Source organism: Belonocnema kinseyi, chromosome 9 (genome assembly GCF_010883055.1).
Source record: "Belonocnema kinseyi isolate 2016_QV_RU_SX_M_011 chromosome 9, B_treatae_v1, whole genome shotgun sequence".
NCBI classification, from domain to species: Eukaryota; Metazoa; Arthropoda; class Insecta; order Hymenoptera; family Cynipidae; genus Belonocnema; species Belonocnema kinseyi.
The window spans coordinates 116,809,991-116,827,853 of record NC_046665.1 but is presented as its reverse complement, the minus strand read 5'-3'; the positions used below and the strand labels follow the sequence as shown (position 1 = coordinate 116,827,853).

Here is a 17,863-nt window from a genome sequence, read left to right as displayed (position 1 = left end):
TTTAATTATTTACCAAATTGTTGAATACCTTAGCCTTAAAGACGAATTTTCTGCAAACCAGTTTAATTTTTAAACCGAAAAGATAAATTCTCTACGTAAATTGTAATACTTGATATTTTAATGACAAAAGTTTTAATTTGAAATAAAAAACATTTGAATTAATTTTCTACTTAAAAATACTAACACAGTACTTGAATTTTCAACTGAAAAAGATACATTTTTTACAAAATAGTTGAATTCTTTAGTAAAAAATGTCCATTTTTAACTATAAATCTAATAGTTAAATTTAATTTCAAAACCAAAAAAGAATCGAATTTATAACGAAATAGTTAAAGTTTCCACCAAAGAGATGAATCTTCCACCAAAAAGATCAGTTTTTAACAAATCAGTACAACTATCAACCAAGTTGTTGAATTTTTGACCAAAAAGATAAGTTTCAAACAAAATTGAAGAATTTGAATTTGAGAATTGACGCCGCGCCGCATGTCGGAGTAAAAGGAGTTGCGCGGCGTAAGCGGCGGTTGCTCAGGCGTGAACAAACAAAAGCGTTTTCTACTGTAGTAGGAATTTCACTGTAGTCGAATTTGAAACAGAAACAAAAATTTAAAGGAAAAATCTAGAAAATGGAAAGTTTTCTTCTATGTTTACTTTCACTGGAGCCCCCCCCCCCCCCCCCCCCCCCCCCCCCCCCCCCCCCAACCTATACCACCTTTAGTTTTTAACGTAATTTATGGATGATTCCTAAGGTGACAATGAAAAAAAAGTCTTGAGCCGTCGTGGGGCGCCCGGCAGAAGTGATAACTTCGTATTATGTAAATTGAAGTGGTTTTTCTTTTAACTCTTTTACCATAAAACATACACGGAGAAAAATGGATGGTCAAAGTTATATGGTTAAAATTTAGAGAGCAAGAAAGTCTTTCTGCATGGTCGAACGGCCCTTACGAGAATGAAAATATTACCGAGAATATAACCGAGAAATAAATTCTCTGAGAATTTATGAGAATCTCAGAATTTATTTTCATTAACAGAAAATTGCATTTTTTCGTTAACTTTTTTGTTTGAAATGTAACTCTTTTTTTTGAAAGTTTGTCTTTTTCATTTTAAAGATTACCTTCTTTAGCAGAAATTAAATCTTTTTTTGATGAAAATGCAACTGTTTGGTTAGAAATTAAGCTATTATATAATATTCTTGAAAACTTAATTATTTTTTTTTTAATTTAATTTTTGTTTAAAATTTATATTTTGGTGTTAAAAAATGAACTGAAATATTTTCCGAATGAAAGTTCCACTTACAAAGAAAATTCGTTTTTTATTACAAATTCCTCTGTTTTGGTACAAAATTGATATTTTTGGGATAAAAATGCAACTGTTTGGTAGGGAATTTAACTATATTGTTAAAAATTCATCCTTTTTGGTTGAAAAAATTCGTCTTTTTGGATTAAAAATTCAATTTTTTACGTAGAAACTTATTTGTTTTTTTACAAAAATTCAATTTTTGGTGTTACTGAGTTACTGAATCTTCAACTGGAATAGTAGTTGAATTTTATGCAAAAAAGATAAGTTTTCAACTAAAACAATGAATCTATAACTGAAATAGTTGATTTTCAACAAGAAAAATTAATTTTTATTAGAAAATGATAAATTGTCAACCAAAACTGAAATAATTACTTTCAAAATTAAAAAATAATTGTTGAACCGAAAAGATGAATTTTTAACTAAAATTATGGAATATTCAACTGGAACAATAGTTATATTTATATTTCAAAAGAATAATAATCTTTAACTAAAAAAAAATCAAGAAAATACTTAAATTTACGGAAAAAAATTCCTTTTTATTCAAAGAAAAAAACAAGTTTTCAATCAAACAGCTTATTTTCAACAAAATAATTTGTAACAAAAGACTTGAACTTCCAGCCAAGTAATTTCATTTCCAATCTAAGAGGTGAATTTTTGACTAAAATTATTATTATTTAATTAGAATACTTACATTTTTAACTAAAAAGAAGAATTTTTAAACAAGGAGAATAAATTACAAAAGAGAATTTACTGAGGTAACTGGAATTTTTTTTGAATGAAAACTCAACTTTTTTTGTAATAAAAAATTCTTTTGCTTTACGATCAATTTCATATTTTTTAATGAAAATGCAACTATTTGCTAGAGAATTCAACAATTTTGTTGAAAAGTCATCCTTTTTGATTAAAAATTCGTTTTTTTGGATAGAAAATTCAATTTTTTTGGTGGAAAATGATTTTTTATTAAAAAATTCATAGTTTGATCGTGAAAACTCGACCAAAATCTTTTTTAAAAGAAAATTCAACTATTTTTTTTGAAAATTTATCTTTTTGATTTAAAACTTCATCTGTTATAGAAAAAATTTGATTTTTTGTATGAAAGTGCAACTTTTCGATTAAAAATCGTTCTTCTTTGCTTGATAATTCAATTAATTTGTTTTAAACATTTGGTTGAATCGCTTTATTAAGAAATCGCGTTTTTGTTAAAGATTTATATTTTAAGTTGAAAAGTTATCTCGTTGATTAAAAGTATATTTATGTTGTTATAAATTAATGTTTTTTAATTGAAAATTTAACAACTTAAGTCAAAGTTAAACTACATTGTGAAAAATTTTTTTATTGAAGGCTTATATGTCTGGTCGATAATTTAACTGTTTAGTGGAAAATACTTCTTTTTTTTTTATTATTTAGAATTCATTTTTTAACAGAAAATGGAACTTTTTCATTTTTTAAGATTGATATTTTTTAGTTAAAGATTCGCGTTTTTTTTTAGTTTGAAATTTCTTTTTTTTGCGTAAAAATGGATCAGTTTCGTGGAAAATTAATTTTTTGTTGAACAGTCATTTTTTGTTTAAAAATTGCATTTTTGTAAAGAATATTTGTCTACTGGTTGGAAGGTTCAATAATTTAAATAAACTTTTATTTATTTTTTGAGTGAAAAATTTTTATTTGTTGGAAATTCGTCTTTTTGGTTTTAAAATTCTTTTCTTTTGTTGCATAAATTTCATTCTTTTTTGATTAAAATCAAAACTATGGCACTTTTTTGTTGACAATTTATCTTTTCAGTTTGAATATTCAAATATTATGTTAAAAATTAAATTATTTTGTTAAAGTATCTTTTAAAGTAGAAAACACTTTTTTAAATAAATTAATATATTTGAAAATTTTTAATTTGTAAATGAAGCACTGTAATTCTTGAATATGTCTGAGCTAGAAAATAATGTATATTCAACCGCTGATATAACCTGAACAATAAAAATATTGTTAAAAATCATAAATCCTTAAATTCTCCTAAATTCTGTCATATTCTCGGTTATATAACCTGAACTTAAATTCTCGGGAATTTAAGAACTCTACTATCAGGGACAGCTCCTCTCAACTCTAATGGGCGAATATGAAGAATTATGATTATTATTTCAAGCATAGTACAAGTTGCGGCCAACTGTTGGCGCTGCGTGTCGGCAAAGGTGATTGAATTTGAAGGTTTGAAACATGGAGAATATACATAAGGAGACCAAACTAGTGGAACTAAAAATGAACACTTTTCTGTTGCTAGAAGTACGCACACACACATGTGCAAAATCACACTTACGTATAGTTCAAAACTTCCCGAGCGTGTCGTGCCAACCGCACTTGAAAAAAACATGGCTGCCGATGTGAACGTGAGTCAAATGTAAATAAATAATGATTGAACAATTAATAGTTTGTGAATAAAGGAAAGAATGTGAAAATTAAAAATCGCTGTATAAAAGTGAAAGTTTCCAACAAGTGTGGTTTCAAGTGTAGTGTACAAGACTTTCAGAGTGGTATAAGTTGTATGTTTATTGTTTTTGTTACGAAAGTGTCGAATACCTGTCGCACGCATAGTGGTGGTAAAAGTAATTTCATTTTTTCATAAACATACTACCTACCTCTTCCATGGCGAATAATTTTTTATTCCACAGACATTTCAAAAAATCCTGTCTCATTATCAATTATTTATTTGTTCAAGCGACCTGTCAAAACAAAACAATGGAGGCGGCCATATTTTTTTAAGCGCGGTTGGCACGCCACGTTCGGAAAGTTTTGAATTATATGTAAGTGTGATTTTACACATGTGTATGTGCGTACTTCTGGCAACAGAAAAGTGACCGTTTTTGGTGAAGTCCATGCATTACAGATTGGTCTCCTTATATCTATTCTCCATGGTTTCAAAATTTAAAGTGTCAAACGGTGCTAAAGTATATATTTTATTTGAAAAAATGAATCCGATGACTATAAAGTTAAACAAACGGAGGTGTGTTGCTCTCGGGTGTCAATCGTCGTCTCACGTGAAGCATCGCCAATTTCCGAAAGACGCAAAGCCGAGTATGTTGTGGTTAGAAGCGGTGTCAAATCCTCTCTTGACGAAAATAACCTACAGAGAAATCCATGAAGGCGGTTATCGAGTATGCTTTCTGCGTTTCCGGGCGAAGGATTATTTACACAGTCAGCGAAATTTTTTCAAAACAAAAATAGTGCCTTGCGTGTCGTTGCCTGAAAAAGAGCTGAATGATCTTTCTGGCGATGCTCCGGTTGAGGTAGTCCGTGATGTTGATGCTAATTTTAATACATTTACATTTAATTATTGTACGTGTGTGCTATGATATGAATTGCAAATATGTTTGGAATTTTAAAATTGAATATAATGATCAATAAAATGAATAGATAAAATGAAAAATGAATAAAGATATATTAAAAGTAATTTATTATACTTTATATATATCTTTACATATTTTTCTCATTTTGTTTATCCAATTTATTGATAAATATATTCAGTTTTAACATTTTTTATGTATATACAATTTATATATGGTACACATACGTCACACATTAATACTTTTAGTTCAAGTTGCGGTCAACTGTTGGCGCTGTGGTTCTTAATATTTCTACTCATTTCGACCATTCACGAAGGAGCAGATAAGCCATTGCGTATGGTAAATTGCTTGATTTTTGCGCGTCAATCATGCGCGTGAAAATTTAAAGGGTATCGCTAGTTGGCTCCAAATAGCGTATAGAACTCGTAGACCGTTTGGTGCTTTCTGTTAAAAAAAGTCTTTACCCACGATTTCCATGTAAAGTGAGTGAATTTACTGAGGATTAATTGAAAATATCTTATTCTGTAAGTACCTGTTTTAAATACGTAAATGTGATGTTAATATTTCCTATAAGTTATGCGAGATTTAAGGCATTTAATTCTAATCTTTTTGAGGTTAATGTTAGTTTGAAATAGATGATAATTATTTCAGTAATCACTGTTAATTCTAGCATTAATCGTTTTAGGATAAACTTGAATTGTATTTATTAATTTAAAACTAAATCTTTATTTTTCAATTCTGACATTCACTCCATGGCAGGGGCAGGGTCGCACTTGTGCTCCTATATGCAGTTAATGGAGAGCTGGAACTGCAGCTAAAACACAATTAATATATTTATAGGTAATTAGTTATTATTCCATAATTATTTTTTATACCTCCTTTTAATACCTGTTCCATTCCTGAACTGTTTAATTCAAAATTTATTTGGTTGAAATTATATTTTTCAAGTCAAAAACTAAACGTTTTAAGTTAAAATTTAACTATTTAATTGAAAGCTCACTTTTTGTTGAAGCCTCATATTATCGGGTTAAAAATGCCACTATTTTGTATAAAAAATTTGTCTTCGAAATTCAACTGTTTTGTAGAAAATTGAACATCTTTATTAAAACTTCCCTTTTTTGGGGTAAAAAATAATGTTTTGAACTGAAAATGTAACCATTTGGATAATTTGATTGGAAAGTCAACTATGTTGTAGAAAATTCAATTTTTTTGTAAAAGAGCAGTTTTTTTATTAAAAATATATTTTTTAAATAAAAAATTATATTTTCCAAATAAAAATGTACCTATTCCATATTTGTTTAAAAATTAAAAAATTTCTTTCGTAAAACAACAATATAGTTGAAAATTAAACTTTTTGTAGAAGATACGTTTTTTATTAAAAATAATGCTTTTAAATGAAAAATAAGTTTTTTGAAATAAAACTTTAAGTGTTTCACTTTGACCTAAAAATTTATTTTTTAATTTATAAATTAAACTATGTGGATGAAAGTCTAACTAATATGATGGAAATTCTTCTTTTTCGGTACAAAATTGATCTTCTAAAATTAAAAGTAAACTATTTGGTTGAATGTTTATGTATTTTGTTGAAAATTAATATTTTCAAAGAAAAATTTAACTGTTATATTTTTGTTTGAAAATTAATATTTTGAATTTAAAAATTGAACTATTTGGTTCAAAATGTATGTAGTTTTCTACCAATTTTTTGTAGAAATTCATAATTTTGGTAACAAGTCCATGTCTGTGATTGAAAATTAACTTTTTAAATGAAAATTCAACTATTCATTTTTTTTTAATTGTAATTTTGATAGAAAATTCAACTGTGACTTTGGTGTTTAATAATCAAAGTTTAGTTCTAGTTTTCTCATAGTGAACTACATTAATTCACCAAATCATAGGTTAATTTATTTTATTTTAGGATGATCTGATTGGATTTTTTAAATAGTGTTTTGGAAAGCTCTTTCAATATACTTTCAGTAATATTTTCAAAATTCGTCTGTGTTGGTCGAGAATTCATCTTTTCGGTTGAATATTCAATGAATTTGTTAATAATTCGTTTTTACTGTTAAAATTTGGTTAATCGGAAACTTGAACTATTCCATGTTTGGATAATAATTTATCATCTATATTTCTTGAAGCTTCATCTCCTTGGTTGAAAATTAATCTTTTAAACTGACAATTATACTATTCTATTCTTTGATAAAAATTGACATTTTTTATTTGAAAGTTCAAATGTTTATTGAGAATTTGAGGGTTTCATTTTTAATTAATCTTTGTGGTGAAAATTCTACCGTTTTGTATAAATTTAATCTTCTTGGTTTGAAAAGTAAAGTTTTTAGTTGAGTAATAAAATTTTCTGTGTTACAAATTAGACTTTTTTGAAAATAACTTGTCTTTTTGGCTTTAAAATTAAATAAATTTCTAAAAGATTATTTATTTTGTTCAAAATTCGTCTCTTTTTGGTAGAACATTAATCTTCTGGGCAGATAATATAATAGAATACTGTACAAGTTAAAAATTGTACTGTTGGGTAGAAAGTTCAAATATTTTGTTCAAAATTATTATTTTTGGGTAAAAAGAAAACCTAAAACTGAAAGAACAGAAGTGAATTTTTATTGCGGGTTATTTTAAAGTAGATAAAGTTGAATATTTTGTTTCTTTCTGTGAATCTCCTTTGTTAAATGTTGAACTTTTTGTTTCAAAGTTCAACTATTTTGTAGAAAATTTGTCTTTTGGTGTAGAAAATTCTTCTTCTTTGTTAATAGTTTCACTTTTTGGTTGAGAATCTTGTGTGAAATTAATAATTTTTTTTGAAAATCATCTTTTTTGCTGAAGATTGATCTTTTTTTCTTACAAATCCACTTTTTTTTGAAAACATTTGACTTTCTACCTTAAAAACATTAATTTGATTAAAATAAAAAAAATGATTTAATGATTTTTATGCTAATTTATTATTTACTTTGTTCTAGGGAATATTTATTGGGCGGCTCAAAAAGCAGGAAAGCAGCTGGCAAGAGACTTTTTTAATTTGAACAATAATTGTAGTTGCAGTATTTAACTTAATCCTGCATCAGTATTACTTTTTAGATTAAAGTTGATTATATCGCACAAGTAATATCATATACGTTCTATATAATAAGTTCTATTAAATAAAAAAAACCATGCATTTATATCTTAAGTATTTATCGAATTTTAACCCTCTCATAATTAATTTATATTTTGTCTTATTAAAATTATATTTTATACTTTATTCATTTATAATTTATGTAATGTTTTTGAATACTGTGGTGAATATTTTATACTCTGTATCTGAATTCGTATGAAGTTATACTAATTGAATAGTGCGATGACGTTTATTAATATATTAATAGATTTTAATCTATACCAGTCATCAGTGAAAAAAGAACTAATTCGTAGAAAAAGCGTTAAAATTAAATTCATAAGTAATTATTTGTTATTAATTATATTTTTTACGATTTTTATACGCACTATTAATTTTTTGATTAATGATTAATTATTATCGGAATGCCTACTCTAAATCAATTGATAAAGGACGTCCCTCTATTTACATAGTAGAACCTCATGCCAGTTAAGATATAGAGAATCAAAAGTTCCTTTTAAAAATAATTTAAAAATATATATTTGACTATCATCAATAGTCCTTTTCACCAATCTCAGATTTTCGAATCGGTCCTTTGCGATAAACGAATTTTCCTTCCTTATATATCTATATTGACACTTTGAAATAATCAAGTCGATTCTTAAAAATGATCAAATCGCCCATCCGAAATGACTACGTCAAATGTGTAAGATAATCGAATCGACCATCAAATACGAGCCAGTCGAATGTCTTGCACATTCAGATCGACCATCCGAGATTTCCAAACCGACCCTTCACAATGACCGGGTCAGCCAACTTGAGATGACCGAGACGACGGTCTGCGACAATCGAGTCGACATTCTAAGATTGTCGATTTGGACCTCTTGTTTTTACCTTCTAGAGATAGTCGCTTTAGCCATATTCAAGAGCTGTCCTATATTCGACCCTGCAATATGGTATGCCTGTACGTTTATATTGCTAAACAGACCTTCCATTTTTCTCCGTGTAGTTGAAATTCACCTAATAATAATTTCATAACTCTTCAGTAATCACACACAAAATCGGAACTCAATTTACGCATGTGTACAAACCACGACCTTCAAGAAGAGCGCATTACGCTATACACGGCTATACATATTAGCGCATGCCGCTATATACTGCTAATACTGTCAGAGCATCTGTGTGAGTGTGAGAGCGAAGAAAGGAAAGAAAGAGAGCGAGAGAATGAGAAAGAGAGAGGGGGTGAACGAGAGGGAGAGAGAGAGAGAGAGAGTTATAGAGAGTGGTGAGAGGGAGAAAGGTGGATGAAGCGAAGGCGTGATAGAGAGGGATAGAAAGACTCAGTGAGTGGGAGAAGTGAAGGAGATATAGAGGAGAGAAAGCGTTACCTTGAGGGGTTACCCTGATCGTTATCCAGTTTTTCGAGTTAACACAGTGCCATAAGAAGATATCACTTTAAAAAATTTAATTATACCTACTTGTGACCAATTTCGTGAGCTGCGATGTAAACTGATGTGAATCCAGCTGAAGGATAGGGTTTTCCAAAATTGTTAGTGACCCCAAACTCAGCAATAACACAAGCATAATTATCAATACAAATTCCACCAACAGTCGCAAGTCCCATTGTGACACTATTTTTCCTTCCCTTTTCTACGACATGAAAATCTAATCCTGACACGTATAATCCAATATCCCAATGATTGGGATTCGAATCACCGGAAGGATTATGATTTTTTGAATATCGGCAAAATGATTCTAATAAACCACCCCTTTCTCCGTTAAAATGGGGTAAATCAGTCGGCTGTTTTTGCATTATTTCTAGGCGTACCAATACAATGTTCATTTTTACACCTAGGCTTGGATGATGATAAGCAGCTTGTACTCCATTTATATAGGCTAATAACATGTCTCTTAATTTGATGTCATCTTTCTCAAAAAATGGAGAAAAAATTCTATAACCTGGTTCGTCAAAAAATACTGCCAGTTCCATTGTGAGATTTTTTCTTTTTACGTCTCCATATGAAATATCTCTTTCGAGAGGAATATTGTTGCTAAATTCTAAATTTGGTCTGTTTGGGCCATAGGATCTTTTAAAAATGTGTGGTTCCTGTGAAATTTGTGAGCGATCGTAAATTCGATCATATGATTCTTCGTTGTGAACAGGCGTTATTTCCAGAGCCATATTTTCCAAAAAAATAATTCCTTGCTGTCAAAGAATACAGGTTCAATTTAAAATAAGTTCGATTTCAAAATTTTTTGAATGTTTAGTTCAACTGTTAACTTTTTGAATGATAAAATCATTCAGTTTACAATACGTTTTTCTTCAATCTTTTACGCTATTAATTAAGCTATAAGAGTTCGGGGGCACCGCAGTCAGTAAAATAGTTATCGGTAAGTTGCCGATGGTCGGTATCTTACAGATAACTGTTTTACCGACTAAGATGTCTCCGAACTCTTATAGCTTAACTACTTACGTTACAAATTTTGCATTTGCATTCTTCATTTTAAAGCTTACATTTTCAATGCCCCTTAGGTCGACTTTTTCATTGCCAAGTTTAAGAGAATATCCCTAAACGGCAATGTGACTTATGTATCTTTTTAGTTTGTACGGTAGTGTAGTTAGAATGTAAGAAATTAAATAATAATTGATTTTACCAGACGATTCTGAATTTGTTCAAAATAAAAAAAAAAAATACAGATTCACATAATATATAAGTGTGAGGGAAGAATTTTTATCTGAATTTGAAGACAGAAATGTTTGAATTTTAACAATTTTGGCGAGCTTAAGGGGGGGGGGGGATTTTATTTACAATCTTTTTTCTGAATTGAAAGAGAGAATTTTTTTATTATTTACTGTTTAATTATAATTATCTTTTATTGAGTTAGGAAGAAGGAGTTTAAGGGTACAATTTTTTGTTTGAAATTTGTATTCTTATTGGAGTTTTTATTTTCATTTTTTTCCGAATCGGGAGAGGATAATTTTTTATTCTGAACAATATTATAGAGATTTTTTTTTTATCGAGATGGAAGGGAAAATATTTTGATTTTTAAGTTTGTAAAATCTGGGAGAGGCCCTTGTTTGTTTTAATTATTTTTATTAAATTGGAAAGGAAGAATTTTTTCATTACTATATTGGAAAAGGCCATTTTTTCTTTCTTAAATTTTAATTGATTTTAGTGAAGAATTGTTTATTTTCAATTCTTTTCGGAATTGGAGTTGGAAAATTTTTACTTTCAACATTTTTATTGCATTGCAAAGGAAGAAATGTTTGTTTACAATTTTTCATAAATTGGAAAAGGCCCTTTTTTGTTTTCATTATTTTTATGGAGTTCGAAGGGATGGAATTTGGGTTTTTTTATTTTTGAATTTGAAGAGGCCATTTTTTTACAATTTAACATTTTTATTGAGTTTAGGGGAACAATTATTTTATAACTAATAATTATTTATAACTTTTATAGAATTAGAATGGGGACCTTTTGATTTGTAATCATTTTTTCTCACTTGGTCGAGGGTAAGCTTTAGTTTAAACATTTTTATCGAAATGGAAAGGAAGGAATTTTTGATTACATTTTTTTATAAATTGGAAGATTCCTTTTTTTTACAAAATTTTTTCATTTTTAAGTTTGCTATAACCGGGAGAGACTCTTATTTGTTTTCATTATTTTTATTAACTCGAAAAGGATGAATTTTTTCTCAATTGGAAGAGATATTTTCTTTTCCTTTTAAGATTTTTAAAGAATTGTAAGGGGGGAACTTTTAATTTTTTTTCTAAATTTAAATAGGGTAATTTCTTATTTTGAACATTTTAAACCAGACGGAAAGGAAGAAATTTTGGTATTAAATTTTTTATAAACTGGAAGAGGCCCTCATTTGCTTTTATTATTTTTATCGCCTTAAAAAGGAAGATTTTTTTCTGAATTGGAACAAGCGATTTTTTAAGAATATTTTTATTGAGTTTGGGAGAAGAATCGTTCATACAAATAAACCATTTTTTTCTGAATTATAAAGTTGGCAATTTTTTACTCTTAACATTTTTACTTTGTTGGAAGATGAGAAATTTGCACATTAAATCTTTTTTCTGCATAGGAAAAGGATAAAATGTTCGAATTTAAACAACTTTATCGAGATGCAATTGAGGAAATTTTGAGTTTCAAGTTTTTATAAAATTGACTCTAAGATTTCATTTTTTGAATTTGTAAGGGCTCTTTTTTCATTTTATTTAATTTTTGCTATTCAATTTTTTGTTGGCTTGATTATTTTGGTTTATTTGTTAGGAATCAAATTTTGTTTCTTCTTTTAATTAGAAGAGGCCATTTTTGTACTATTTAATATTTTATTCAATTTAAGGAAAGAATTTATTATGCGTTTTTTTCTGATTGGGGTAGGAAACATTTTTTAGTTTTAAACATTTTATTTTGTTGGAAGGGGGACAGTTTAATTTTTAATATTTTTTTCTCAATTTGAAAAAATGTTTTATTTTGAAAATTTTTATCGAGATGGAAAGAAGGAAATTCTTTTTTTTTCATTAGAAGAGACCAATTTTATCTTTTGATATTTTTATTGAGTCTAGTGGAGGAAATATTGTCTTTCAATTTTTTCTGAATATTCCGTGGGGTCCCCATTTTTTACGATAACTTTTATCTAGATGGAAAGAATACATTTTTTTAATTATAAGAAGCCATTTGTGCACTGTTTAACATTTTTATTGAGTTTAGGCTCAGATTTGTTTATTTTAATTTTTTTTTCTGAATCGGATGAGGGAGATTTTGATTTTCAATCATTTTAGTGAATTGTAAGAGAGTAAATTTAGGGTTTCCACTTTCTCTGAATTAACAGAGGACAATTTTTACTTTTTATATTTTTATTAATTGAAAAACAGTGCATTTTTTCTAAAATGGAAGAGGCCCTTTTTTATTATTTTCATCGAATCGGAAAGAAGGACCTTGTTTTAGATTAAAGAGGCCAATTTTATCTTCTGATATTTGTGTTTTGTTTAGTGGAGATAATTTTGGGTTTCAAGTTTTTCTGATTTGGAAGAGGTCCTTTCTTGTTTCTGTTTATTTTTATTGAGTAGCCAAGAATTATTATTTTTTAATTAGAAAATGCCATTTTTCTACTATTTAACATTTTTATGGTGGGAGAATTTTTCATAAATTAATTATAAATTTTTTTCTGAATTGGATAGAGAAACTTTTTGCTTTAAAAAAATGTTATTGTGTCGGAAGGGAGCAGTTTTATTTCAAATCTTTTTTGCTGAATTGGAATAAAGTAATTTTTATTTTGAACATTTTTATCGAGATGGAAAAGAGAAAATTTTGGTTTTTAAGTTTTTCTAAACTGAAAGAGGCCCTTTTCTTGTTTTCATTATTTTTACTGACTTGGAAGAGATGAAATTTCAGTTTTTTTTTTCTGAATTTTATCAAAGTCGAATACAAATTTTAGAGGCAAATTGTAAAAAAGAATTTATTATACAAATATGAAAAATACTTATCTTAACATCAAATGTTTTTAGTTATAATATTTTAGGAGATGACTATTAGTAAATTTGATGGTGAATTTATTTACAAAATGTTAGCCTTCTTATTGTTTATTGAATTTTCAAGGATTTCTACATTTTAAAAATAAAATTGAAAAAAAAAACGGATTTTTTTGCACCACCCTTTTAGACATACATTTTTACAGGTAGAAAAATGAGTAAAATACCGTTTTTCGTTCTTCGCAAAAATTAATTGCAGCAGATTTATAATCATCTCTATGTAAATAGTAACAAGAAGCTGGCGAACTTAATTCTGGAACTTTTTCCAGTAAACTAGAATTTGTGTGTCTCCAAACATGGAAATGAGGCGATAATAATTTGTCGTTTCTCTTTAATAGTAGTTCCATTGTCTGACCAAATACCGTAAAACGTAATGGAACCTGAAATTAAATAAGAGTTTAATATTAAAAAAAAATTATTATTGTTTTAATTCACGATTAGGTTAAAATTGCTTTAATCCAAAGGTGCGAACACCAATAATGTATTCTGAATCCTTCTTAAAATCTTTCCTAAGGCAGCAATTGCAATACAAAAACATTTTGAATTAAAAAAGTAATTTAAAAAAAAATGCCGGCAGCAGGGATCGAACCCGGACCTTCCGGTTAGAAACTCCGAGCGTTACGGCCTGAAATAACCGAGAGTAGAAAATTTTTCGCATCGCGGTCCATGTAATGTGTGTGGATTTTTTAAAGACGTTTTTTTCATTAAAATTAACAATAATTGTACTACAAAAAATGTACCTCATGTTTAGTGTTTGAATTTTGAACGGGCAGAAGAACAATTTCAACATCATCCTCATCTTCTAAGCCACTTGTTGAACAAATTAAAATTATTATAATGATATTAAATATAACACTCATGTTTATTATACGTTTCAAGTTCAAATACTGTTGCGAAATCACTGAGAAGTCTTTTTATAACATTTCAAAATGTGAAATTACCATGGCTACTGAAATGGATACAAATTACATGCTGGTGCCTCTATTATTAAGCCATTGACCCCTTTTACTCTACACACATTGTAAAGCTGTTTGAAAGTCGTGTTTTGTATTACATTGTATGTATTTTAAGTGATTAAATTGAATTATTTCTTAGCGTCAAAAATTCCTCTTTAATAAAAAATTTTTTTAAAATTAAAAAAAAACTAAAGTCCTAAATAAAAAAGTAGACAAAGTATGTATTAAGTAACATTTACCAAAAATATAATTTTTCTTAAAAAAAGTCAATGAAGTACTTCGAATCCCCCTCCTATACTCTGTCTTAAAGCCAAAAAAGCATACAAAATATTGTGGAGTCCTTTCCAATAATTTTCTCAATGAGTGCATGTCACTTGTCACACTCATTCGATTTCTACTTTACCGACATTTTTTGTGGATCATGCTAATTCCAGATGAGATGATATATCAAACTGAAAATTTGGTAAAATAAAAAAAAAGTGACTAAGGAACGTTTTTGTACTGAAAATGTTTACAATCACAAACAAAAAAAGAATTTTTGGAAATTTTTTTTAGTGGTAGAAATTTATTAATGGTACATAAATGTTCCTTTTCGATATTATCCAGAACTTTCAGTTTGAGATATTATCTTGTGTAGAATTGGCATAATATAAAAAAATGTTGGTAAAGTAGGAATCGGATAATTTTCACATGCCTTTAAGGCCATGTCATGCTAACATTGCTAACCTTAAAATAAATTGCATCGCCAATTTTTTCGCATCCTCCTGTCCACACGAAATGAGACATCGAGTTGAAAATTTGGGCAATTATATAAAAGGCACTAAGCAAGGTCTTTCAACTGCTAAATGTTCATAAAAAAAAATGTTAAAGAAATTGTTTATGTAATTATAAACATTTAGCAGGTCATTAATTAACATTTATAATTTTTAAAATTTAGCAATGAATAAACGTTCCTAAGTGCCTTGTATTTAATTTCCCAAATGGGAAGTTCGATATTTCAATTCGTGTAGAATTTAATACGTATTAAAAAAATGTCGGTATGGTAGGAATATTTTTTAAGCATTCTTCTGCTGAGAAGAAATAAGATATCGAATTGAAAATTTGGACAATGATATAAAATGCAATAAAAAACGTTTATCAACTGGAACGTTTAAGTAATAATAAATATTCAGACACAAAAAAAGTTTGCCGGTAAGGTAGAAATTGGATAGTGTGACATGCCTTTAAATGAGACTTCTACGATTCCTACCATACCTACATTTTTAGAGACTATGAAACGTTTATTAGTTTATTACTAATAAAAAATGGGAATTTTGTTAAATTCTAACCATTTAGCAGTTGATAAACCTTTCTTAGTGCCTTTTTTATTTAATTGTTCAAAATTAAAAATTCAGATATCGAGTTTCCCATTTGGAAAATTAAATAAAAAACACTGATAAATGTATGCAGGCTCCTTAATTTCTAGAATTACAAACATTTTTTCAATTTTTGTAAAAATAATTCTTAGAATTTTTCGTTAATTCCAAACATTTAGCAATAAATAGACGTTTCTTAGTGCCTTTTATTTAGTTTCGCAAATGGGAAGTTCGATATCTCCTTTCGTGTAGAAGTGATTGCGTATTAAAAAAATGTCGGTATGGTAGGAAAAAAGTTATAAAAAAATTATCAATTTTTTTGTAGTTGTCAAAATTTATTAGTAAATAAACGTCTCTTAGTCACTCTTTTTTTATCTCCTCCAATTTTCTGCCCGATATATTGTTTCGTGTCGAATTGGTATGATGTGATCCAAAAAAAATTTTCGGTAAGGTAGGAATCGGATAATGTTACATGCCTTAAAGGGTATATAAGACTTATCCGATTCCTACCATATCTACATCTTTAGGTCATAACTAATAACTAGTACATTTTTAAAGCTACACACGAATTTCGGATTTTTTTTGTAATTCAAAAAATTTTATTAGTACATTTCCTTTTTCTTAGTCCCTTTTCTCTAATTTGCCAAACTTTCAGCCTAAGGTTACCTTTCGTGGTAAATTCCCATGGTCCACAACAAATGTCGGTAAGGTAGGAATCCTAAGTTTTTAAAGTTGCATTAAAAAAAATCGATATGTCTATGTGCCAGTAAATGATAATTGATATGAAAAAAATTAAATTATGAACGAAATTTTAAAATGATTATATATTTTTTGAATTCAAAAGTGATGTTCTCGCCTTTAAAACGACAACAGAGTCAGAAAGGTTGCATAGAAAAAGGGGCTGATATAAAATGAATGTAGAAAGTAAAATTAATATAAATCCTGTAAATTTTGTTATGTGTGTTATCAGTTATTAGTAATAAAACAAAATATTTTTATAAATTTGTATTAACACATTTTTGTTTTATGTAATATTTTGTACACCAATTATTATTTATTTTAAAAATTAAAATTGAAGGATGACACAATTTTTTCAAAAAATAAAGATTCCAAAGACTGAAAAATACTGAAAATATAATTAATAAATTGTAAAAATGTTCTAAATTTAAATGTAATAAAAAATAAAACTGTTGTAAATTTTTATTAACGAAATTGAAATATTCCGAAGTTAAATTTAACGAAACTGGAAAAATTCTGTTCTGTAAGACTGTCATAATTTTTTAATTTCTGAGATGCTATAATTATCTAAAAATTAAAAGCTGAAATTTCAAATTCATGAAAAATGTCAAATTCAAATTATCTAAAATTTGAAAGAGCTTTTCCAAATTCCAATTTTGCAGTATGAAAGTACAAAAAAAAAGATTATTGCAAAAGATGCAAACTATTAAATATTTACATTTCTCGGGAATTTGGAATCATACAGAATTTGGAATTTCAGATTCCACTAATTTTAAGAATTGAATAATATCATTTCTGACTTTTTTATTTCGTTAAATTTTATTATTGTAATATTTACATGCCTTTTAATAAAAATTTTCGTTAATTTGATTTTTTCTTGAAAGTTGTCATTTTTTTTAATTTTCTATTTTTTAATATATGTATTTTTTGGTGATAACGGAAAAACTCTAGAAAAATAATATTCTTGATACTGTGAAACTTCAAAAAATGGAAATATTTTAAATGGAAAATTGCTCGAATATAAAAGTCCTAAATTGGAAAATTTCCGAAGAGTGTTTATAATATTACCGAATGTAAAAAATAAAAAAATTGCTTCTTCATCAATATTATTTATTTATTAAAAATACAATAATTAAATATTTAGACCAAAGAATTATTTTTTTTATTGTTGAAGTAAAATATATTAAAATTAAAATTATTTCTTGAAAAAAAGATCCTACTCCATCTTCACTCCATTGGGAATCGAACCACAAAACTTCTGAACTTTAAGGTACAATCTCTCATGATATAGCAGATACATTAAAATTTTTTTAAATAAGTACAATATATTTCTACACAATTTTTTTAAAAATGTGCATTGCATTTAAAAAAAAACACAAAACATGTTTTTAAAAATTAAATTGTGGGTCCGGATGCAATAAGGGCACATAAAATTTTTTCGTGCGAAAACCAAGTCCCCTGGAGGCTTTAGAAAAAATTTACGAATTTTAATTTTCAAAAGATATATATGGATGTAAAATTTGATTGCGCATCTTTTTTTCTTAAGACAAAAA

General features: G+C 27.6%; 2 protein-coding genes and 1 long non-coding RNA gene across 3 annotated transcripts in view; 2 read left to right on the top strand and 1 right to left on the bottom strand.

The window, feature by feature from the left end:
- The window catches only part of LOC117180133 (A disintegrin and metalloproteinase with thrombospondin motifs adt-2), a 31,893-nt gene extending 17,772 nt beyond the window's left edge, over positions 1-14,121 (bottom strand). Inside the window, exons 1-3 of the mRNA XM_033372477.1 lie at positions 14,002-14,121; positions 13,429-13,641; positions 9,204-9,931 (exon numbers count right to left, since the gene is read on the bottom strand). Coding sequence (XP_033228368.1) covers positions 9,204-9,931; positions 13,429-13,641; positions 14,002-14,121 — 1,061 coding nt within the window. The remainder of the gene's footprint in view (positions 1-9,203; positions 9,932-13,428; positions 13,642-14,001) is intronic.
- On the top strand, positions 5,049-7,697 carry LOC117180134. The gene is made up of 3 exons (XR_004468009.1): positions 5,049-5,152; positions 5,388-5,468; positions 7,595-7,697. It is a non-coding gene; the product is annotated as an uncharacterized LOC117180134 (long non-coding RNA).
- A 1,916-nt stretch (positions 14,122-16,037) lies between the features above and the next one.
- The window catches only part of LOC117180709 (protein PIH1D3), a 30,553-nt gene continuing 28,727 nt past the window's right edge, over positions 16,038-17,863 (top strand). The window contains exon 1 of the mRNA XM_033373197.1: positions 16,038-16,056. Coding sequence (XP_033229088.1) covers positions 16,038-16,056 — 19 coding nt within the window. The remainder of the gene's footprint in view (positions 16,057-17,863) is intronic.